At 43.1% G+C, this 24,668-nt stretch overlaps 2 protein-coding genes across 3 annotated transcripts; one reads left to right on the forward strand and one right to left on the reverse strand.

The window, feature by feature from the left end:
* The first annotated feature begins 773 nt into the window (after nucleotides 1-773).
* LOC123119796 (ATP-dependent 6-phosphofructokinase 5, chloroplastic) lies at nucleotides 774-4,988 on the forward strand. Its single transcript, XM_044539723.1, has 14 exons — nucleotides 774-1,092; nucleotides 1,562-1,871; nucleotides 1,971-2,052; nucleotides 2,298-2,371; nucleotides 2,453-2,564; nucleotides 2,719-2,814; nucleotides 2,901-3,002; nucleotides 3,099-3,173; nucleotides 3,369-3,509; nucleotides 3,642-3,758; nucleotides 3,852-3,956; nucleotides 4,138-4,218; nucleotides 4,305-4,433; nucleotides 4,532-4,988. Exons 2-14 carry the CDS (start codon nucleotides 1,573-1,575, stop codon nucleotides 4,697-4,699), a joined length of 1,581 nt encoding a protein of 526 aa, XP_044395658.1. The 5' UTR covers nucleotides 774-1,092; nucleotides 1,562-1,572; the 3' UTR covers nucleotides 4,700-4,988.
* Nucleotides 4,989-5,245: 257 nt separating this feature from the next.
* On the reverse strand, nucleotides 5,246-15,070 carry LOC123119797 (meiosis-specific protein PAIR3). 2 transcript variants are annotated; one of them, XM_044539724.1, is made up of 11 exons: nucleotides 14,909-15,070; nucleotides 14,158-14,235; nucleotides 12,355-14,016; nucleotides 12,090-12,237; nucleotides 8,007-8,147; nucleotides 7,865-7,937; nucleotides 7,637-7,786; nucleotides 7,450-7,508; nucleotides 6,388-6,522; nucleotides 5,804-5,895; nucleotides 5,246-5,724 (listed from the first exon to the last, which is right to left on the reverse strand). In XM_044539724.1, the coding sequence occupies exons 2-11, from the start codon at nucleotides 14,188-14,190 to the stop codon at nucleotides 5,632-5,634; spliced, it is 2,586 nt and encodes an 861-aa protein (XP_044395659.1). In that variant the 5' UTR covers nucleotides 14,191-14,235; nucleotides 14,909-15,070; the 3' UTR covers nucleotides 5,246-5,631. The 2 variants fall into 2 exon arrangements, with proteins under 2 accessions (XP_044395659.1, XP_044395660.1); XM_044539725.1 differs by having other exon boundaries at nucleotides 7,865-7,928; nucleotides 14,909-15,064.
* Nucleotides 15,071-24,668: the final 9,598 nt, after the last annotated feature.

Here is a 24,668-nt window from a genome sequence, read left to right on the forward strand (position 1 = left end):
AGTCCGGCCCTGTACCAGCACCACCACCAGAAGCCTGACGACGTGGACGAGGTAGGCCGCGGACCGCGTCATGGTGGTAAAGCAGGACGTCGCCGGAGCGGCAGCCGGCGCCGGAGGGCCAGCCGCGGTCAAGCTGCCGCGTGAGCCGAACACGGGCGCGACGGGCGGGAACAGCGGCGCCGCCGGCGCCGGAGGGCCAGCCGCGGGAGCCGGACACGGGCACGACGGGCGTGAGCAGCAGCCGGCGCCGGAGGGCCAGTCGCGGCCAAGCTGTCGCGGGAGCCGAACACAGGCGCGACTGGACCCCGAGCGGCAGCGGGGCGCCCGGTCCGCCGGTGCCCATGGTACGTCTGCCTCCGCCTCCAGAGAGGAGAGACGAGGAAGGCAGGGGCTTGATTGCTTTTTAATTTTTCTGAAAAGGGTGTCGGTGTAAATCCTCTGTCTAACGGAGTTGCCTGCGAACGGTTAGGCCACGTCGGCAAAAGCGGGATCCATCTGTCATAATCGTCATCAAAACGACCAAAGCCCCCGACTAGTGTTTTTTGCAAAAAAAAAATAGAGAAAAAATTAGTGGTTTTGGTCCGTAAATGTGTGGTTCCTGCAAACCTTGTTTGAAGTGTCGATATTTTATGCAATTCACTCGGACCGTAGAGTGTTATGTATTATTGTATTTGCATGTATATAGGAATTGTATTGCAGTGTTTCTCGAATTGTGGGACCTATTCGTAGCGCGTTAGAGAGTTCAGTAATCTTCTCCACGGTAGCAGCCATCATAAGCCTCCTCCATGGATTAACTGTCAGCGATCCTCCCCCGAATTGTTTCCGCTTGGGCGTCCTCCTTGTCAGCTCAAAAAAAGAAAAATCCTCCTTGTTCTCGTCGCGGTCTCCGTTCTCCTCTCTTTCTCCCCGTTCTCCAAAGAATCCGAGACGGCGACGCCCGCATCAAATACGCCGCCTCCTCCGCTTCCTCTCCCTTACTCCGATTCTATAACACGTGCGTGCCTCGGCCGCCACTTTCCCAACTCTCCTCGACCACTTCCGCCGGCGTGTGCCTTCCTCTCCGCCGGCGCCTGCACAACAAGTCCAAGAGAGGTGTGTTTCCTGCAATTCGATCATGGTGATTCCCCTTGCTTCTGTCGGGGTTGGGTACGTCTGTATTTTACTAAGGTATAAAATCGCGATGGTTGGCGGGTGATGTCGACTGTCGATGATCCGAGAAAAAAAAATCTCTCTTTTTTCCTGCCAAAAGAAAGTCCCCCCTACCCCCTACTCACATGATTTGTCCTGTTGCTCCACCATGGTTTCACATGTTCTGTTCCTTTCTACTAGCACCCAGATAAATAACACCTTTTTTTGTGAGGCTGTGCATATGACAACTTGTTCAAAAATACAAGGAGCAAAAACTTTCAGCTGGTTACTTTGTCCCCTGCCCTGTAGTGAAGGGGGATTCTTGCCTTTTCCTATTCTACAGTTGAGTTGCTGTTGGGAAATCTGTGAACTCCCGATTTACAATCTGTTATCATCATCTGTTACTGATGGCAAGATAGGACCTGTCTCACAGGCAAAGAAACCATGGCTCTAGCATCGCCGGTGGACTATGCTGGCACAATCACTTCAAGTCAGAGGCAACTCAGTTCTGTGATGCCCCGGTGCAATGGCTTGCGATGTACTATTGGATATGGAAATAAATCAAGAGCAGGAGGTCACTTGGTTGTCAGAGCCATGTCCATGGATCGCCTGAAACTGGACTTTTCGAATCCGAATTGGAAGAATCAATTCCAAGAGGATTTCGATAGGCGGTTCAGTTTGCCGCATTTGACAGATATAATTGATGTGGAATCGAGGCCGACGACATTTTCTCTCAAGAGCAGGTATCCATTTCTGTCTAATGCATTTGTCTTGATCTATGCTGTTGGTGATCAAACTAGATCTCTTTAGGATTTTTCTGATGTTTGCTTTGTCCACAACAGGACCCCTCTGGAGAATGTTGATGGTTCTTTGGAAGAGTCATGGAACGGCTATGTTAATGACGACGACAGAGCACTTTTGAAGGTATGCTTCATCATTGAGTGATCAAAATACTAGACATGGATCAAACTCCCCATTAATTACTTGGATAGTTTCTTTGGCTGTCTGAATATAGTTTGATCTTTTAACATAAATGTAGCATGCTCCTTTTTTTTCTGCACTTTGGCTATTAGTAAATGTGTATGATAGACCTCAATTGTAATGTCCATGTGTGCAGCATCAAGGTAAATGCAATAATATCTCTTATTACAAAGTTGTTGATTCTTCAGGTTATCAAGTTTGCCTCGCCAACGTCTGCTGGAGCTGAATGCATTGATCCTGATTGCAGCTGGGTTGAACAATGGTGACAAACACTCTGCAAATTTCTATTGTTTACTTGTGCCAAATTATTTTCTGAGCTCACACAAACTCATGTCTTTTCCAGGGTGCACCGGGCAGGCCCACGTAAACAAATATATTTTGAGCCTCAGTGCGTAAAGGCTGGAATTGTAACTTGTGGCGGACTTTGCCCTGGTCTCAATGATGTCATCCGGCAGGTAGAATAGAACTTGATGAGTTGATCTCTGACTGTCTGCACCGATAAATAAAAGATTAATAGTACCTTATTATTATACCTTCTGAAAATTCTCTTGAAGAAAACACAATTCCCAATTTTGAACGGTGCCGTGCTTTCACTCTTGACTCTTGTAGATTGTGCTTACGCTTGAAAAATACGGAGTGAAAAACATTGTTGGGATACAGCATGGTTTCCGCGGATTTTTTGAAGATCATTTAGCGGAAGTGCCGGTAAGAATTCTTTGTACATTATAAAGTAATCTGGCAACACTGATAACCATCCTGATGTAAGTTTATGGCTCTTTTACTTAACCCAGCTTAATAGACATGTCGTCCAAAATATCAATCTTGCTGGTGGCAGCTTCTTAGGAGTGTCTCGTGGCGGGGCAAGTATTTCAGACATTGTCGACAGCATCCAGGCATGTACATGCAATTCCGGTATGCTGCAAAAATATGTTTACTACAAGGTGGTACGTTGAAGACTTACTGACTTGATTTCTGCAATCCACATTCAGGCCAGGAGGCTTGACATGCTCTTTGTACTAGGTGGAAATGGAACTCATGCTGGAGCTGATGCTATACATGGCGAGGTATGTTAATTTATATCTTCCTTGCGTCAGAGCAAGACATGTCTTTCCCTCAGCTCCTAGACTAGATTGTACCAGAAACATTTTCTGGTCTCGCTCAACTATGACGTAGTAGCATGGATTGTGGGATTAGGGATCAGTATGTATGGGTGGAAGGTTGCATACTTATGTCTGACTGTTTCTTTTGGTGAAAATTAGTGCCGGAAGAGAAAACTAAAAGTGTCTATTATTGGTGTCCCAAAAACAATTGACAATGACATACTACTGATGGACAAGACATTTGGATTTGATACTGCAGTGGAGGCAGCACAAAGAGCTATCAACTCTGCATATATTGAGGTGATTCATTTTAGCAACCTCTCAGACTCTCATCTCATGTGTATATATATCTGCAAGCGGGCAAAGAATATATTGTCATATTGGTTGCCCCTCAAATTAAAACTATATTTGTGGTTCGCGCTCTATGGTCAGGCACATTCTGCATTTCATGGCATCGGATTGGTGAAGCTGATGGGAAGAAGCAGCGGATTTATCACAATGCATGCTTCCCTGTCAAGCGGGCAGGTCGACATTTGCCTGATACCTGAGGTATCAAACTCTTCAACTTGTGCTGTGTATGCCCTTCCAACTCACTATACCCCTCTCCTCTGATTGATTTAATACGTGGTAATCCAAATGAAGGTACCATTCACCCTTGATGGACCGAATGGAGTTCTTCGGCACCTTGAGCACTTGATAGAGACCAAGGGGTTTGCTCTCATGTGTGTCGCCGAAGGTGCTGGGCAGGTAAGATACCTTCACATACAAGATCAATTTTCTTGGGAAACTTAACTGCCAGCATGAGGAGTGATTTACCAAGGATCTCTTGACGTAGGGATGTGCCCGTGTGTGCATCAATTGAGAGACATACAATATTCTGTTCTGTTACAAGAATTATTATGTGAGAGATAGTACGATGTGTTTCCAGGAATATTTGCAGAAGTCGAACGCAACTGATGCTTCAGGGAACATGGTTCTCAGTGATATCGGTGTGCACCTTCAACAGAAGGTTGGTCCATATCATTAGGTGTTCTTCACCATGATGTAGGTTCTGTGAATGACACAACATTTAACTTAACCAATGCCATGCCACAGATCAAGTCTCATTTCAGAGAGATAAATGTCCACTCTGATGTGAAGTACATCGACCCTACATACATGCTCCGCGCCGTGCGTGCCAATGCATCAGATGCCATCCTGTGCACGGTGCTCGGTCAGAATGCTGTAAGACGCCGTTTCTCTCGATCTGCCTGTGTCTCGCAACAAGTTTTTGTGTTTTCTGTTTTCTGAGATGAGCATTGATCCCTGATTGAACCTTGCAGGTTCATGGCGCCTTTGCAGGGTTCAGCGGCATCACGACCGGAATATGCAACACGCATAACGTGTACCTGCCAATACCGGAAGTTATCAAGACGCCAAGGCTTGTCGATCCAAACAGCAGGATGTGGCACAGGTGCTTGACATCCACAGGTCAACCTGACTTTTGTTGATCAGTTCTTGACAGCCAAGTTTGTAAACTCTAGTGCTAGAAGTACCGGTGATGTACAGGATTGTCAATGTCATTCTTTTTTGTCTTCCATCAGAAAGACATGGTATGCCCTGTAATTCCTGGGTGATCCTGAGCTCATCTGCTACCGGATGAACAGTAAATTTCAAAAAATAAACTTGTACCAAATAAGATGTTCTAACTTTTTTTCTGAATCAGATGTATAATAGACACATTTCAGTCCGCATGTGGTCCCATATTGGAATATCAGAAACATCTTATATTTGTGAACAGAGGGAGTAGCTAACAATTTTTTTAATGTGAATTTGTTTGGCGCCAAAGCTGTTATCTGCAAAAATGTGCATGGTAGGTTCCCATTTTGCATGTAATATGCCAAACTTGTGTCCAGATTTACATAAAACTGGAATAATGGCGAAAATGATCAAAGATGTCTGCCATTTGAGTACAGTAAGACATACATTGCCTCTAATTTCTTCTGATCCAAATCTCATGCACAAAAGCTCAAAGAAAAAGGGCATAAGCAAAAAAGAATCAAAGATGCCACCAGACGAGTACACTCGATTTAATTATCGCGTTCACATGGCACATTTGCGATTTTGTACTGGATTGTTACATTACTCAAGTCAGGACACGATTCATTGAAGAAATGCGTCATGGTTTAAGACACTACTAGAGGGAACCTGAATGGGTGGTAAGTTAGTGAGTCACCGACTCAAAATGGTAGAGAAGGTGAAACGATGCTATGGAGATTTATGGATATAGGCTCGTACTAAGGCAGAGTTCAAACTGCAACTGTAAGCAAAGGAAGTAAGGAACTCTACATGTGTTCTGGCACCATCCTTCTATACCCTTTGTAAAATGGAGCCGTGGACCTGTTTGTGACATGGTGCCCTACTGGTTTCGCCTTCTATCTATCTACTTGTGTAGCGGTGAACTTGACCAATCTGCAGTTTCGGTGATGAGCTCCTTGAGTACGTGTTTTAGGCCATTCATCTTCTTCCGGGCTCTCTGCGAAACATTTTCATGGAAAAGGTTAGCATTTGATCAATACAGCATCCCTGGGGTTTAGGAATGATGTTAGCCTTACCTTCTGAACCTCCGAGATTTTGATTTCAGCGTCGTTGAGCTGAGAAGCAACTGTTCTCTCAGCATGTTGGAGGAGCTTCTTGTGTGATGCTTCTGTTGATGCAATCATAAAAGAATACCATGGTTAAGTAGTGGTAATTCAGGTGGCGAACGGTTAGGAAAATAGAGCATTTAAACATATTCCTTCAAGTGGCTGTATGATGATTCATTCCATTCGCCTCTTAACAATGATTACAGTGAGCTAAAACTATAATTACTTCACTGGTGACTTTCTTCTAATCATGTGCCAATTAGGCAATCGTTTCTTTTCAATTAAAAAAATTGATTTAACCACATTATTCACGAACAAACTTCAAACCTTACAATATTGTAATCTTATGTGCCTGGATCAGTTATATGACATAAAGTTCGCAATCTGTAATCAAGTGCTCCAACAATGGTGATACTTCATAAGGCTCCGCTTTGACAAAGGTTAACATGTTCCACATTTTTGAGAGTTCGTGCAGTATCAGTTTGTAATAAATAGTCCAGCAAGTAAATATTTCATTTGCATTTCGCAAGTGCAAGGTTTGAAGTTAAACTTACTTTGCTTGTCAGCTACTCCCTTCAGCTCTGCGTGATAGGCTTCAAATTCCTCAAGAGAGTTCTTGCAACCAAGCAACTGCTGATTAACCTCCTCCTTAAACTTCTCATGAAGAACCCTTAACTGTTCTTGTTGCTCTGCAACCAGAAGATATAGGACCAGGTTATATCATTTGAGTAACTAATGTTTATTCAAGAGAAACAACAGAAGACATGCAAGAAAACAAGGTAAAGTACAAGGATCCACAAAGGAATCTTGCCCCAAGTGTGCCTTACTAACCAAACAGGCGACTAACTTGGTCAAACCTACCTAACTTGTGGTGTGGCATGGTTAGCATACCAACCAAATACTCCCTCCATCCCATAATATAAGAACGTTTCTCAAGCTGTTTTAGCTTGAAAAACATTCTTATATTATGGGACAGAGGGGGTAGGTTCTAAGCCTATATATATGCATACACAGTAAAAAGTCCAAAGAGTAGACGATACAGTAGTAAATACTCCCTCCGTCCGAAAAAGCTTGTCCCTCAAATAGATGTATCTAGCACCAAGTTAGTGCTAGATACATCCATTTGAGGGACAAGCTTGGGACAAGTTTTTTCGGACGGAGGGAGTAAGAAATAACCAAACCATATTGGATAGCTGCAGACAGATTCGAAGAATTGGTACATTAAATGTTCTCAAAATAATCTTTCATGGCACTGATTTTATGCTTCAGTATTCAGACAATGAAAGTGATTCAAGAACAAAATCTTATTATGTTTTAAAAAGGTTTAGGATATGGCGGACCTACATAACATACAGGAATCAGATCATGATTAACTTTATATGTCTATATATGAGAAATCTGCTACTTATTTAAGTATAAGATTATGCAAATTGCTCGAGCTGAATAATCCAAATAGGTATGAGTGGCACAATGGATCAAAACACCTGTACATCGTATCTTTATAGATACAGCTTTCTGAATGGATTCTGACTAATGGGTCTAATTGTCATAAAACTCATGTTTCACAATAACAGACCACAAAATTAATTTCTGCAGTAACATAATATAGGTTGTACCTTCAAATGTTGATTCTAGTCGCTTTCTTTTAGATTTTCCTGCATTGACCAGCTTATCCCTGAAAATACAGTTGAATGCGTCAAAATAGTTACACCTCTAATATATGTGATACTTCTATATATATACAATTAGGTGTGTATATGCAGATAAGATGTAGTTTCTTGGTAGCACCGGCAAAGATCTTACACATCATCCTGCATCTGCACCTCAACTCCCTCGAGGTGCTGGCGTATTATCTCTCCAGTACCTGCCAGTATCTCAGAACTTTTGTTTCTTGTTTCAGACTTGATCTTGGTTTGAAACCTTCCCAGCACCACCAGTAACTGATCAAAAGCCCTGGTTACAATGAAGAAATGAAATTAGACCGACCAACGATATCGAATATGTATTTCTTTATACAACCTATAAACGGACCTGGTTAGGTAGTCATCTGGGCATTGCACTGGTTCTTTGTCTGACATTACAGTTTCTTGTGTTCCTGAATGAACTAGTAACGATGGCATATTAATTATGAACTGCAACCATTACTCAAACGCAAGAAGGTAATCAACTTTACCAGAAGTGGCAAAAGGAATTGGCGAAGGCAAGCGCCGTTTGCCTCTTCTACCCTCTTTTAGATGTGACTTCCTATCCAGATTTTCTGGAGGAGATTTATCAGGGCTGTCTACATCTGAAAGCCATTTGCGAGATTTATATCCTGCGCATGAAGGACCAATTATTTAGTAACACATCGCAGGTAAACAATTTTTGGATATACTCCCTCCGTATACATCTCCAACATAATTTATACATCTCCAACAGCATGTGGGAAAAGCTTGGCTCACATTATTAATTTTCCGGAATTAAAGTGGTCAAAATACTAAACTTAAAGCAACAACAACAAAGCCTTTTAGTGCCAAACAAGGCTAACTTCCACACGCCTCTCTTGACATTATCAACACGCTTTAACCGTCCGCGATGCACTGGCACTTCTGGAGCCCTACGTTGTATATGCCCAAACCATCTCAGACGATGTTGGACAAGCCTCACGTATATCCTCATTCTAGACCCAATCCTTGTGTGGCCACATATCCATCTAAACATGTGCATCTCTGCTACACCTAACTGTTGGACATGTCACCTTTTAGTTGGCCAACATTCAGCGGCATACAACCGTCCTATGGAACCTGCCTTTTATCTTTTGTGGCACTCTCTTGTCACAGAGGACTCCAGAAGCTTGGTGCCACTTCATCCATCCAGCTTTGATTTGATGGCTCAGATCTTCATCAATATCACCATCCTTCTGCAGCATTGATCCCAAAAGTCAAAAGGTGTCCTTCTGAGGTACCATCTGCCCACCAAGGCTAACCTCCTCCCCATGCATAGTAGTAGTGAAATTGCACCTCATGTACTCGGTTCTAGTTCTAGTAAGCCTAAAACCTTTCGATCCAAAGTCTGTCTCTACAGCTCTAACTTTCTATTAACCCTCATCTGACTATCGTCGACTAGCACCACATCATCCGCAAAGAGCATACACCAAGGGATATCTCCTTGTATATCCATTGTGACCTCATCCATCACCAAAGCAAAAAAGTTAAGGGCTCAAAGCTGACCCTTTTGGTGCAGTCCTAGTTTAATCGAAAAGTCATCAGTGTCGCCATCACTTTGTTCGCACACTTGTCACAACATTATCATACATGTCCTTGCTGAGGGTAATGTACTTTGTTGGGATTTTGTTTTTCTCCAAGGCCCACCACATAACATTCAGCGGTATCTTATCATAGGCCTTCTCAAGCCAATGAACACCATATGCAGGTCCTCCTTTTGCTCCCTGTATCTCTGCATAAGTTATCGTACCAAGAAAATGGCTTCCATGGTCGACCTCTCAGGCACGAAAACAAACTGATTTTTGGACACGCTTGTCATTCTTGTTAAGCGGTGCTCAATGACTCTCTCCCATAGCTTATTTGTATGGCTCGTCGGCTTAAGTTCACAGTAGCTAGGACAACTTTGAAAATCCCCAATGTTCTTGAAGAGTGGTACTAGTACACTCCACCTCCGTTCTTCGGACATCTTGTTTGCTTGAAAATGAGGTTGAAAAGTTTAGCTAGCCATACTATTGATATGTCTCCAAGGCCTCTCTACACCTCAATGAGTATACCTAACCTCAGACTGATTCGTCACACAAAACGCATGTTGGTATCATCAAAGGAGTCGCCCAGCTCTATGGTAGAGCTCTCATTCTCTCAATTGAATAGCTTGTCGAAGTACTCTCGTCATCTATGCTTGATCTCCTTGTCCTTCACCAGAAGTCGATCTGCTCCGTCCTTATGCATTTGACTTGATTGACACCCTTCGTCTTCCTCTCTCGGATCTTGGCCATCTTATAGATGTCCCTTTCGCCTTCCTTCGTGTTTAAATGCTCGTAGAGGTCCTCATACGCCTGATCCTTGCTTAACTCACAGCTTGCTTTGCGGTCTTCTTTGCCACCTTGTACTTCTCTATGTTGTTTGCACTCCAATCCAGGTGTAGGCGTCTGAAACAGTCTTCCTTCTCATTAATAGCCTTCTGGACATATTGTTTGCATCGCCTCCTTCCTCCCAAGGGCCCTCCTTAATAACCCTCTCCTTGAAAGCCCAACCTGCCTCTCCCTTGAGCTTCCAACACTTCGTTCTAGCAACTTTGGCGCGCTTATCCCGCTGGACACGAATTCGAAAGCAGAAGTCAGCCACTACAAGCTTATGTTGAGGGACAACACTCTCTCTAGGTATCACCTTGCAACCAAGGCAAGCACGCATGTCTTCTCTTCTCGAGAGGGATGGAACTGACGGATGCAGAAAAGAAGGTACTCGTGATGGACGATCTTGACGTGACAATGGCACATCTCAGTCGTCGGCTGTGTGTCAAGTCCATCAATTCCAAAGGAGTAGTTTGTTTGCTTCACTTCACTTTACGATACTGTTCCATTGCTTCTGTGCAGTAAGAAGTTGGCAACAGGGATTTCGGATAGGTAGGTTCAGTCAACCCAAGAGAACTGTTGGCATGAAATCATTCTAGCTGAAGTGTTGACCACTATTAAAAGTCACTAGATGGGATTCTCTCTTTTTAAAGATGGTGTTAGCTAAGATCATGTTGTAGGCTAGAGCGAAGCTTAGGCTGTCCTTATTGATTCCAACTGCCATAGCCAAAGCCCCCATGATATGACAAAGTCAATAATTGGCACTGATAATCCAGTAATTGTTCAAGTTGTTAGCGATGTTTCTGTTATATCAACACAGACTGATGATGCATATGTGCCAAAGTATGTTGGCGTTGATAAGAAATACGATGAGAAGATTGCAAATTTAGCTGAAGTTACATGCATGCATACTATGGCATTGACAGAGATGCACTTGCATAAGAAAGAGGAAAATAAGATGCTGAACGTGCATGCATTACGTGGGAAGAGGTACACGTGTGTGCATGGAAGGAAGGGTTCATATACACTAGCACGTTGGTTCAAGGTGTGCATCAATCTGGTTGTTTGTTTTGGTTGCCACTTTCAGAACAAGTCCAGGTTGTACACGTACAGGAGATTTGTCTCTTTGAGATTGATTACAAAATCCTAGTCTACTACTTCTTCTCAAGTTAATAACCCCATGCACCCCTTCAAAACTTGTGTTAGATGTGCCCACATGGCCATTGAGGTGTCCTCCTATGAAGAGCTTCTCGCCAATAGGTACACAACTAACCATGTCCTCCAGGCCTTCCCAGAACTCCCTCTTGGTGCTCTCATTGTGGCCTACTTGCGGGGCATATGCGCTGATAACATTGAGAACCAAGTCCCCAACGACCAGCTTAGACCAGGATAATCCAGTCCCCTTGCCTCTTGACATCTACCACTCCATACTTGAGACTCTTGGCAAAAAACACTTAGCAAAAAACACTAATGAAACGCATTTAAAGTAGCATGAATGCACATGACAGAATATACCACATGTTGCTTCTATTCCATCTGAATGGCTTCTCATGAGCAAGCACTTCATACAATAGTTAAGAGTGAGCGCATCATGCTTTGGAGAGCCTTAACCATAAAGACACAGTAGGACTGTTGGATGCTCAGGCGCTGATAGTGATTGATCAATGATTGCTATGAAAAAATGGTGGAAATAGAGCTGATGCAATAAGTAGGACTACCGGTCATAGCTAAAAAAACATGCCTAAGCTCTAAGTGATAGCAAAACACACCTAGCGTTTAATGTGCACATATTTGCGCTTAAGCATGTGCTTTGGTTAGAAAAGTGCATGGCAGTGGAAAACTGCAAATGAACACCTAGCGTTTTTAAAAAAAACTTTGCTATTGGATGCTCTGACTCCCAATGTTTAACTCTTTTTTTTCAGGAAAAAGGACAGGAGCTCTGCCAATAGTATTTAACCGGTAATAGATACATAGAGAAACAGTCAATTTATATATGTAAATACATAAAGGAAAATGTGTCCCAGAAGAGTATTGTCCTCATGCAGAACAGAAGGAATAATAGTACTCTGTAAACTAACACAGTAACACTGTCACCTTCGGTTTTATAAAATCTGAAAGGAACAAAACATACTCTAGAAAACTATTGATTTGCATGTAAAAAGTATTAATGTGTATTGAAAGTTGCAAAGTCAGTATTCTGACCTTTCCCAAAGCTTGGAATAGAAAGTTGAGCCATTTCATCTTCAGTTGGCAGAATGGGTGAAAGAATTGGTTGTTTTTTGTCCTCGCTTTCTTCTGGAGGATTAGGAGATCCACTGTTACGTAACTCATCGGTTTTATCCATCCCGTCCTGGATATCAGCAGTACATGAATGAGTGACAAACAGATAGAGTTACTCTGTTACATGAGTATAGAGAAAACAAATTTACAATGGCTGGGAAAGGATTTATAGAGTTGGAAAGCCTACCAATGGCTCAGACCCTGGATCAGAAGCATAGGAACTTGATCTTGACCTGTTCACACTTTTTGGATACTTGGGGCTGTATGTGTCATCATGTAGCATTTCACTTCTATCGCGGTAGCCATTTACATTAGTTGCAAAAGTAGGACTCACAAAGTCATCTCGCATGTCTCTGAATCTGCCTGCCAATGGACTGGCAAACTTCTCTCCAAGTTTACCATTTACCTGGGGATTTGCCTCATTGTCCCATGGGTACATTTTCGGTTCAGGTGATGCACTAGCAGCACCAGATGGTGGCGAGTTAAAATTATTTCCCGCTGCTTTATGTGCCTGGGGGCTTCTGTCTGAAGCTTTGCTCAAATTAGCATTCTCCTTGCGGTGCAGCAATGAAGAATAATTTTCCTTGCTCTTTGATGAAATATTCTGAGAAGAGAGCTTATCTTCACCCGCATTCAGTGTCGTGGGCAGCAACTTTTCTGAAAACTGCATCTTCTGAGGCCCAACTTTAGCCATTCCATTCAGCCGTTTCTCCCTTGTAGGGCTTCTAGAACAGCTCTCAGCAGTTTTCCCAGTTCGTGACAAAGAAGAAAAGGAGGTGGTTTTCTCTCCTTTATTCTCTGATGGTGCATTTCTAGAAGATAGCTGTCCTCCCCTATCATCCGGTGTGATCTCGTCAGAAATCATGTCAGAACAATGGACCTTCTTAAGCTCTACTTTAGCCTTCCTAGTTGAGCTTCTAAGATTTCTCAAGCAGCCAGAGTTACCAATTGCAGATTTCCCCGCAGTTTTGGATGTGCATTTCTCATCAATAATAAATACATTGTCCAGTGTTTTCTTTTTGGGTGCAGAACATGAAGTAGACAATGGTTTCTTTGCACTCTGGCTCTTATCCTGCTTCTTGGAGGCTGCTGGTGCTTTCTTGCGACCCAAGGTGCGAGTAACAGGCCTTATTTCAACTACTTGTGGAGTATCAGAATCTGACTCAATTGGATCAGAGGATGGTTTACTCTTTGCATAGGTAGCTGTTTGACAGTTCAGCAGATCAGGTGTCTTGATATTATCAGGAAAAGGTGATGTGTAGACCTTCTTGTTCCCTGAAGATGGTCCATTGGCAGTTAAACTTTTAGGTTGGTTAGGTGTCTCATTGTCTTCAGGGTTTGGTGAAGCAACAGTCTGCTTGGTTTGTGATGTACCAAGGATCTCCCACAGCTTCATCCTGAGAACTTCGCTGTTGGGTTTGGTTTTATCTGCAGATTCCACTTGGCGCTTTCCTTGTGAATTCACGAAGGGCGTCTCTTGCAGTTGGTCGAGCTGGCTGTCTTGTTCTTTTCTTGTTCCAAAGGAAAAGGTTCTGGTTTGCTCACGTGCATGGTCATCAGGTTGTGATAGAGAAGCCTTGACAGGGGCGGCTTCGGGTGCCTCTGTAGCAGATCCGCCATGGTTTGCAGCTTCTTGTGAGACCCGGAATGAAGCACTATAACCTTTCAGGGGTCTAGATCTTCCATCAGTTCCCTGAGACGGGTTCCTCTCGAATGCAGGGACAGTAGCAGCATCTCTGCTTCTTGATACAGAACCTGGCCTTGGAATTGGGATGCCAATTGATACCTTAGGAAATTTACCAGATGGATACAGGTTGCTGGCCAAACTCCAGTAATCACTTGATGTAGCCTAGACACATCATAATGCATGAGTTGTTAAATACTCCCTCTGCTCTTATATTTCTTTACAGAGGGAGTACTACTGTGAAAGAACAGCTAAAGCTGAAACAGGTGGCACATCCTACAATTTAGCAGAGGAGTTGTTACTCACCTTCTGGATATTCGGCTTTTCAATTTCCGCCATTGCAGCTTCTGGGATAATAACAGACCAAATTAACTAAAGTTGAATCTGACAAAAGGAGAACAAGAGAATTAGGTAAGGTTCCACCAATGTTAGAGCATCTTTTAGGATCAAGTTAAACTCCACAGATGTATAAATAGTTATACAATATGAGACTATAAGTCATGCCTGAGACCAAATTTGGAAATGCACAGAAGACATAACTGTGCAAAATATTCTCGTCAAGTGCAACTTATGCCAGGTCTGAATTGCTATGCAGTACTATAATGAGTCAAATTGAATAGGCTGCTGAGAGTAAGAGCATACCAACCAGATCGACTTAGCTTACTAGGAGAAATACTAGGACCAGACCCTTCTAAGCATATTTTTTGAATTAATATAAAAGACTAAAATTAACAGGTGCAACTGTGTCATAGAGCACCGGACTAAACGTGGTCTCAGCATTCAGAGATCGTCTTCCACAAGCAATACAGCTTAGGTCGAGTAACTTAACTCGGGAAAGCTATACTGACACATTTGTAAGACTTGCGGCAGCGAACCGCGTGTAAAAAAACATTCCAACAATAAGATCCATGGAGGATCAGGTGTTCGATAGCAACCAATCGGAACCGAGCGAACCACAGCGAAATCAGACGACGTGAGCGAAAAAAAAAATGCAATAACAAGCGTGCAACCGAGGCGAAATTAGAACGTATAGATTAGGAAATCCACAGATGGGCACCTAATTCCAACCCATAAACCCTAAAAGTTCGCGTGCGGCGGCGAGGTACACCGGGGTAGCAGGCCGGCGGCGAGATAGACCAGGGGCGCGGCCGGCGGCAGGGAAGACCTAGGCTTCGGTCGCCATGGTCGCCAGAGAGAGAGAGAGAGGTGAGGGGTGGCGGGAGGGGGGGGATATTTCGGAGGGGTGGCGGGGTGTTCGGGAGGAGGGGTGGCGATTTCCGGAGGAAAAAGTTCATTTTAAACCTTGAACTTACATAGGTGAGCTGAATCAAAATCCAATCTCAATGGTTGGCACTATGAACTTATTAATTCCGATTTAAATCGAACCTGAATCTGTTTGGGCATCAGGAAAGAGATTTTTTTTTTTAGGGGACGATCAAAGTTATTCGTCAAAAGCCACAGAAAGTGGGATACAATGTTGGTCATGAGGTTGGTCAAACCATACATGACGACCCTGCTGAAGCCTACGAGAAAATTTGGCTAAAGCATGTGCTTCATAGTTAGCAGCACGACTTTCAAAAGTAAAATTACAATTAAAAAGCAAAGACCTAGACTTGATCTCTCTGATTATTGCACCACTACTCCCCCTCGCTTCATTGTTGATGTCATTCACTGCTTGCTTCGAATCAGAGGCTATCACCAAATTATTGATGTTCATATCCGCCGCCAGAGTGAGCGCTTCCCTGCATGCTATCACCTCCAACATTGCTGGATCATGCATCCCTTCTATGACTAGGGCTAAGCTGCCCATATACCTTCCCGCGCCGTTCCTGCAAACAGCAACGGCTGCACCCCGAGAAGCAAAGTGCACCCCAGCATCAACATGAATCTTACAAAATCCAGCAGGTGGGGCTTTAGGTCTAGCCACGGTTACGCCTCTGGTAGCAGCTGTGGTTCGCACATGAGGCTTCACCACCTCCCTGATCATGTTCAATACTTGTAGATAGTGGTTGATGAAACTGCATATTGCATGTGGGCTCTGAAAGATCCCTTCATGGATAGCTTTCCGTCTCGCCGCCCAAATCGCCCATAATGTTACCGAAAGCTTCACAAACTGCTCATGGGGTAGCGATTCTATGTGTGTGAAAAGCCATTGTTTAGCATTCGGTTCCACCGTTGTCACGATCGCTTGAGCCAGCTCTTCATCAACCATTGCCCAGGTACACCTAGACATGGTGCAATCGATCAAAAAATGTTTCCAAGAATCCTCGGCTCCGCAGAAGCCACAAGTGCTTGAGTCCGCCATGTGCCGATGCGCCCGCACGTCATTAGTGGGAAGAGAATGCTTTGACAAGCGCCATAGGAACATGCTAACATTGCCTGGTACTTGTGTTCTCCACATTGTTTTCCACATGGTGGTTTCATTCGTGGATGACGAAGGCCCCGGCGAGCCTTCGAGCCATGCCTCCCTTCTCTGTCGAATTGCCACCATCATATTATAAGCTGACCGAACTGTGAAGTTTCCGCTCTTCTCAAAGTGCCAACACCAGAAATCTTGTGTGTTCCATGTGCATATAGGGATGCCCATTATCACATGTGCGTCCATGGGCATGAACACCTCCGAAATTCTCTGTCTGTCCCACGTGGCCGTCGTGGCATCGATAAGTTCACTGACCAGCGACGGTGGATTGGGGGATATGCAACCGTAGGGTCTCATCATCTCATCCCTAGGGAGCCAGTTGTCATCCCATACACTTGTAGATTCACCGTTTCCAATCCGCTTGATCAGTCCAATTTTCAAAGTGTCTCTGCCTTCCACCACCGCGCGCCAAACTTGGGTAGGATGACCCCCTAGTGTTGCTTCAAGGATAGTGGAGTTTGGATAGTAGATGCCTTTTAGGATTCTTGCACTAAGAGAGTTTGGGAACTGCAGGAGTCTCCAAGCTTGCCGGGCCAACATGGCTAAGTTGAATAGCTCAAAATCCTTGAAACCAAGGCCGCCCATACTCTTTGGTTGTGTCATAGTCTTCCAAGAGACCCAATGAGGCTTGCGTTTCCCGTTTTTACTCCCCCACCAAAATTTCCTCACCAACATGTTTAGGTGTTCACAAAGACCTCTGGGCAGTTTAAAACATGACATGGAAAAGACTGGGACCGCTTGGGCTACTGATTTCACTAGCACCTCTTTTCCAGCTGTTGATAGGGCATTTTCAACCCATCCTTGGATTTTGCTCCATAACCGATCCTTTAGATACTTGAAGGCTCCATTCTTTGAACTCCCAATATCCGAAGGCATGCCCAAGTATTTTCCATTCAAAGTTTCATTGGGAACATTCAACAGATTCTTCACTTCCAACCTTAAGCTGTCCGGCACCCCCTTGCTGAAATAGATCGATGATTTGGCATGATTGATTCTCTGACCAGAAGCTTGACAGTATTGGTCTAAAACTAGGTTCACCTCGGATGCTTCCTCACAACTTGCTTTGAAGAACTGCAGGCTGTCATCAGCAAATAAAAGATGGTTTATCAGAAAAGAGATGATCCTGAGATTACATCTCTCAGGTCGCTCCTTTGATGGGCCGGCCAACCTGCAAAATAGTAACGATTTTTTTTGTCTGGCTAGGACTCAGTCGACTGAGATGCGAAGTCTCAGTCGGCTGACGTCAGCATTGTTGGTACAGGCGGCCTGATCGATTTTCTACTTGTTCGCTTGGGCTGGCTTGGGCTAGTTTGTACTCGTTCGCTTGGGCTAGCTTGGCCTAGTTTACCATGTACGAGGCTTTGTCCTTTGTTTTAGTTTACCTATCTTCTTAAGTGGCTGCCAAAGATCTCATGCTTGGCTGTCCTTTTTTCTTGCTGTACGTGGGCATTTTTTTTTGGTTTTCTTTTCTCCTACTTAGTTGGTTCTTTCTTTTTTTGACTTGTATTTGGGCTGTCAAATATACCGGTGTCCATGTCAACGATCCCATCCAATGTGCACTGGAGCGTGTCTCCATGAAATATAATGCATAAAAAATGTAGTGTGTTTGTATTACTTTGAGCACATATTTTTTACGCAAGAAAAAGAGAAACAAATTAACAAGCATCCTGGTTGAACAGAAATGAGCTTCCTGGTGCATGTGGTACATAGTGCTAAAAAGGGGAAGCGGGTAGTAGAAAACTAAAGATCACTCTCTGATCATCAACAAAAGATATTTGGAACAAGAGTTACATTGCATATAACTAGTTTGAGACGATCTACTTCTTTCTTTATGTGTATCACTAGTTTTAGGTGATCCGTGGGAAAGTAAAATATTTTTTAAATAAAAAAGTTACCCGCGGATGACGGACCTGCAATTGCACATGTCAGACAGATATGCAACTGCGTGCAATCAATGTGTGTGCAACCAGATGACAATAATTTGATAAGAAAAATTAGTTGCATAGACATGATGGGCATGCAATTGCGCATGGGCGATGGACATGCGACTGACATGTGTATAACCGGTCGCACTCTTTTTGTTTAAAGGAAAAAAATGTGAAGTGCACACAGAGCGCATGGCCGGAGTACATGCAACTGTGCATGAAAATTGAGTGGCGTTAGTTATAGAAATTCCAAAAATCACTACTGTGAAAAGAAAAAGAAAAACACAAATTCAAAAACAAAAAAGAAAGAAAAACAAAAAGGTACAAAAACAAAAAATGTTGCGGTCGTGTTGAAGACATGCAGTTGCAGTCGAGAGCGGCACTTGCGTGTTCTAGTGTGGGACATGCAATTGGCCCCTCTCTCCGTACAACAAAAAATGAAAAGTCAAGTGCAAGCAAGTTATAACACATGCGACTGCGACCGTGCTTAAAAGACATGCAGTTGCGTGCCCCCGTTGTAGGACATGCAAACTAGCGCCTCTCCCCATACAAAAAAAAGGAAGTCGAGTTGCGACCAAGTTGTAAGACATGCAGTTACGACCAAGTTAAAACACATGCGGTAGCGTGCCTAGTGTGGGGCATGTAACTGGCCCCCTCTTCTCTCGCCGCCGCCCCCTCCGACAAAACAAAAGGTCTCCCCAGTTGTGACTAAGTTAGAAAACATCTAGTTGCGTGCCTATTGTGGGACATGCAACTGGACCCATGTCTCTCGATGTCGCCCCCTCCAAACAAAAACAAAGTTCACCCATCTCTCTGGACGCCGCCCCCTCCGAAACTGGCCCCTCTCTCCGTACAAAAAAAATGAAAAGTCGAGTTGCGAGCAAGTTATAACACATGCAATTGCGACCATGCTGGAAGACATGCAATTGCGTGCCTAGTGTGGGACATGCAACTGGGCCCCTCTCCCCGTACAAAAAAACAAGTCGAGTTGCAACCAAGTTATGAGACATGTAGTTGCGACCAAGCTAGAAGACATGCATTTGCGTGCCCATTGTGGGACATGCAAACTGGCGCCTCTCCCCGTACAGCAAAAATGAAAGTCGAGTTGCAACCAAGTTATAAAAGACATGCAGTTGCGATCAAGTTAGAAGACATGCAGTTGCATGCCTAGTGTGGGACATGCAGCTGAGCCCCATCTCTCTCAACGCCGTCCCCTCCAACAAAAACAAAGGTCCCCCAGTTACGACCAGGCTAGAAGACAGTTGCGTGCCCGTTTTGGGACATGCAAACTGGCGCCTCTCCCCGTACAACAAAAATGAAAGTCGAGTTGCTACCAAGTTGTAGTTGTGTGTTTGTGGCGGACATGCAACTGCCCCTCACCCAACAAAACAACACCAAGTTGCAGTTATGTTGAAGACATGCAATTGTAGTCGGGGCGACACTCGTAGTTGCGAGTTGGTGTCAGACATGCAACTGCCCCTCCACCGACAAAACAACACCAAGTTGCAATTGCGTTGAAGAAATGCACTTGTAGTCGGGCGCGACACTTGTAGTTGCGTGTTGGTGCCAGACATGCAACTGCCCCTCCACCGAAAGAACAACACCAAGTTGCAGTTGCATTGAAGACATGCAGTTGCAGTCGAGGGAGACACTTTGTATTTGCTTAGTGGTGGCAGACATGCAACAAACCATCCCCGGACAAAACAACATCAAGTTGTACTTGCATTGAAGACATACAGTTGCAGTTGGAGGCGACACTTGCAGTTGCGTATTGGTGGCAGACATGCAACCGCCCCTCCACCAAGAAAACAACACATAGTTGCAGTTGCGTTGAAGACATGCAATTGCAGTCGGGGGCGACACTCACAGTTGCGTGTTGGTGGCAGACATGCGATTGCCCCTCTCTTGACAATATGACATCAAGTTTCGGTCGCGTTGAAGACATGCAATTGCAGTCGGGGACGACATTTGCAGTTGCGTGTTGGTGGCAGATATGCAATTGCCCCTCCCTTACAAAACAACACCAAGTTGCGGTCGCATTGAAGGCATGCAGTTGCAGTCGGGAACGACACTTGCAGTTGTGTGTTGGTTGCAAATATGTAAATGTCTCCCCCTCCCTCTGGACAAAACTTCACTAAGTTCAAATCGTGTTAAAGACATGTAGTTGTAGTCGGGGACAATTTTGCAGCCAGATAGCAAATATTTTCAAATTCCAAAAATAGAAGTTGTTATTTAACAAATAATGAAACAAAATGGATACCAAGAATATTACTGTTCGCAAGAAAAAGTCTAAAAATATCATTAAAAACAAGAAAGGCGATAAGACATATGGGAAAAATACCATAGGTAACACTGACGAAAAAAGTTTAAATCTAAAAGACCTATATTTTGAAAAATACCATGTCAAACAATATGAACCAAACAAACTAAAAAAAGTGTATGGAGGAAAAATATACATACATACATACATACATACATACATGGGAAATAAACATGGTCAGCCCGTATTTAAAATAAGTTATGCACAAAAATTTCCATTTAAAATGCCTACGCATATGTTGAATACATTGCAGATTTTACAAAAATCCGTAGTTAGAAACACCAGTGCCCTAACTCCTTGCGGTCAAACAGCCCCGGTTTACTACAAAAGGTAGTCAACAAGAAATGAAAAAAAACATAAAAAAGGAAAGGAAAGAAGGAAAAAAAAGAAAATCCTAAGAGCCCAACCCGAAAAGAAATGGAAGAAAAAAAGAGTCAATCACCCGCCTTAACAAGCAGAAATGAGAAAACCCATTCCCAACGCGATTCTTGTTATACATCGACTCAGACTTCACAAAGTCTCAACCGATTGAGATTTAGTATCAAAAATAATCTTTTTACAAAATGTGTGTCAAAATGTCAATTCTAATAAAAACTAGATCATCCTTTTTCTAAAAATAAGAAAGTAAAAAACATAAAAAATAGAAATACAAGTGAAAACAGTTTTATAAAACTAAAATGAAAAATAAATACACTAAAATACAAAAGGAAAAAAGGAAAAAAGTACATGTGTACACAGAGTGAGCTGCTCCAGCGAGCTTCCTACTGTACACACAATCCTAATAAAAAAAGAAAATACAAAATGTTCACATGGGATACATATGAGAAAAGAAAAAACGAAAAAGAAAAATTGAAAAGTACCCCAAGCCACAGCCCACGGCCAGATACAATTGCAAAGCCCATAGAAGGCACGCTCTGCCATCTGCCCGTAGGGACAAAGCCCGTTTTGGACGAGAGGAATACAGCGACAAATCACAGATCGATTAAATTATACTAGTAAGCTCGTACGTGCAACGCACGTCTAAAATATTGATGAAGTTAGTTTACATGTTACAAATTTAAAATAATTCTTGAAAAAATATATAAATGAAATGGATACAAAATAGCATGTCACTCAAATTGTATTTTTAAAAGTGAGTCACCATTGTGATCCAGCAACCAAGTTGAATCTGTCTGGCCACGATCACCAAGCTTTTTGAACAAACTGATTTTCAAGATGAATTTACACATGGTAAGCAGGTTAGTTGTGAGCACATGCAAGCAAAAAATTGAATTTATGCAACCCTTGCTCGATCCTACCAACGACTATTAAACTCTACAATTATGGTAGTAATACTTGATCAATTTCTCCTTTCTACAATTATGGTAGTATATTTTCTTTGTGGAACTGGAACACCTTGCATTCCAAACTTAAGACAGACCGACACAATCAGCGGTCACTACATCCAGCGGGAGGTCTGTAGGCCATAAAACTTGGCTTGCAGAGGCACTCCGGCTACCAAGGTTCGGCAGTACATGACTTTGGCCTCTATGAAACCTAACTGGAGTAGATATCTGGCTTCACAGAATAGCAACCCCAATGGAGATCGGTCTGATGATGTAGAGGCTGATTGTTGCAGATCCAAGGCCATAAATCTCACGCCCCATAACTTGCATTTCAACAAATTAGATTGCCTGCAGAAGGGCCGTAGCCACAGCTTGATCAGCGCCTGACTGAGCTGTTAGACGACCGGCAGCAGCACAAAGGATGTTTCCATCAGCGTCCCTAGCAATCAGGCCCCACCCACCCTCCTTTAACTCGTCTAGGAACACTGCATCCACGTTCAGTTTGATAAAATCAGTGGGGGGTTTCAGCCAGAAAGAAACATGTTTCTGCACACCAGGAGGTTTAGGTACTTGGAACTCTTTCGATTCAGCACACCGAGCGATATTAAATTGAAATTCCCATCTCTACTTCTCTAGCATGCGCTTTTGCTTGTGATTCACTTTCTTTATCTCACTCCACCAGGCCCATAGAAGAGAAATAGCTCGCATCTTCACTTAATTTGGCATTTTCAACACGGCTAAAAGAACCTCCTTCAGGGTTTGCCAGTACAGATTTTTTTGACAACTTCCATATTACAAGCATACTGCAACTCTGTCTCCAAATTGCTGAAAAGGGGGCTAAATAGTTATTTTCTCTAATTAGAAACTCGAGTTCAGCTTTAGTATTTTGGTCGCATCTCGCACACCATAAATTCTATTTGAACAAAATTGCACCTGTTGGCTTACAATGAGCCACATAACTTTCACGATTGGCTTAATTTGGTATTAAGCACTGTTTAATTCCAGTTTGACCAGCAAGTTTACTTGGCACAAATTTTTTCAAACCATGTAACTTTCCATCTAAGGCTAATTGTGGTTTACTTTTTTTTTGAATTTTAATTGGGGTTTACTTTTGCTGCATCGAATCACTCATTCATGCCAAACTCACAAGAGTGTTCATGATAAGGGAAAAAAGTGTTCATGATAAGGAAAAAATGTTCATAATTTCCATTACATAAGAATGCATGAAGAAGCAAAACTGAGGAGCAGAAGACATAGCTGCAACATAGGGAGGCTACTGGTGGAGGCGAGAGGCGATAAATGTCATGGTGGAGTGGCTCACCGTGGTAGAGACGTCGGCCGTGTCGGAGGGATAACAGAGTTGAGGAAGACAACTGAGATGGTAACTGGTGAGGGGAACATATCACGTGCTGCTGAAGTAAGCCTCTGGTGATACTTGTTAGCCTAAATTTTTTTGGTCACATCTGGAGATGAAGTCAAACTCATTGTCCAGGATCTAAATAGTTCAACACTTTTTCACTGCAAATGGTATGCATATCTTACTGGTGTTATGAATAGTTTAGTGATGAACTTGTCTTCCTGTTTTACTTTCTGAACCGTGCATGACCAAAGCCTCTAGAGCCAAAGTGAAAAACAAAAAAGGATCAATGCAATGAGTTCGAGTGGTAGTGACAACAGTTTGGGACAACAAATTCACAACATTTTTTTGGCACAATAATTCAGTGCGTTGATATAACCACAAAATACAGAATTTCCAAACAAAGATATAGTCTGTCAAGATCTCAGAAAAAAATACCTGTTTAGGTGCAGGATCTTTGTCTGACAGATAAAGATATATTTCTCGGCAAGGTCCAATAAGCTCTGCACTGACAACGACATTCAACTCAACAGATAAACCCAGTCTTATAGAAGAAAATAGATCCTTTCTAACAAACTGTCTCAGCTCAATGCACCACACAAGGGCATTACTTTAGTCACTGCTTTACTATCTGTCCAACTGAACACTTCAAAAGTTATTCTGAAAGCAGTTAGGGCAATGTCAACATTAAGCATAAGAAATCTGCAAATAATTAGTACCAGTCAGTCTTTGTTCATTTGTTAAGGTGTGACTCTGAAATTTAAGAACTAAGGTAAACACACATATATGGCAAGAAAATTTTCTAGTACCAAGTAAGTGTTGGAAATATGCCCTAGAGGTAATAATAAATGGTTATTATTATATTTCTTTGTTCATGGTAATTGTCTATTATTCATGCTATAATTGTATTGTCCGGAAATCGTAATACATGTGTGAATACATAGACCACAACGTGTCCCTAGTAAGCCTCTAGTTGACTAGCTCGTTGATCAACAGATAGTCATGGTTTCCTGACTATGGACATTGGATGTCATTGATAACGGGATCACATCATTAGGAGAATGATGTGATGGACAAGACCCAATCCTAAGCATAGCATAAAAGATCGTGTAGTTTCGTTTGCTAGAGCTTTTCCAATGTCAAGTATCTTTTCCTTAGACCATGAGATCGTGCAACTCCCGGATACCGTAGGAGTGCTTTGGGTGTGCCAAACGTCACAACGTAACTGGGTGACTATAAAGGTGCACTACGGGTATCTCCGAAAGTGTCTGTTGGGTTGGCATGGATCGAGACTGGGATTTGTCACTCCGTGTGACGGAGAGGTATCTCTGGGCCCACTCGGTAATGCATCATCATAATGAGCTCAATGTGACTAAGGCGTTAGTCACGGGATCATGCATTACGGTACGAGTAAAGAGACTTGCCGGTAACGAGATTGAACAAGGTATTGGGATACCGACGATCGAATCTC

Source organism: Triticum aestivum, chromosome 5D (genome assembly GCF_018294505.1).
Source record: "Triticum aestivum cultivar Chinese Spring chromosome 5D, IWGSC CS RefSeq v2.1, whole genome shotgun sequence".
Classification (NCBI taxonomy): domain Eukaryota; kingdom Viridiplantae; phylum Streptophyta; class Magnoliopsida; order Poales; family Poaceae; genus Triticum; species Triticum aestivum.

Bases quoted from the DNA above. Each gene is read 5' to 3' on its own strand.
- LOC123119796 (XM_044539723.1), top strand. From the start codon at position 1,573: ATGGCTCTAGCATCGCCGGTGGACTATGCTGGCACAATCACTTCAAGT. The intron at 4,219-4,304 runs GTTGGTCCATAT...GCCATGCCACAG, and splicing joins GTGTGCACCTTCAACAGAAG to ATCAAGTCTCATTTCAGAGA. The intron at 4,434-4,531 runs GTAAGACGCCGT...TGAACCTTGCAG, and splicing joins CGGTGCTCGGTCAGAATGCT to GTTCATGGCGCCTTTGCAGG.
- LOC123119797 (XM_044539724.1), bottom strand. From the start codon at position 14,190: ATGGCGGAAATTGAAAAGCCGAATATCCAGAAG. The intron at 7,938-8,006 runs GTAAAGTTGATT...CATCGTTACTAG, and splicing joins AATTCCTTTTGCCACTTCTG to TTCATTCAGGAACACAAGAA. The intron at 5,725-5,803 runs GTAAGGCTAACA...AATGTTTCGCAG, and splicing joins AAATCTCGGAGGTTCAGAAG to AGAGCCCGGAAGAAGATGAA.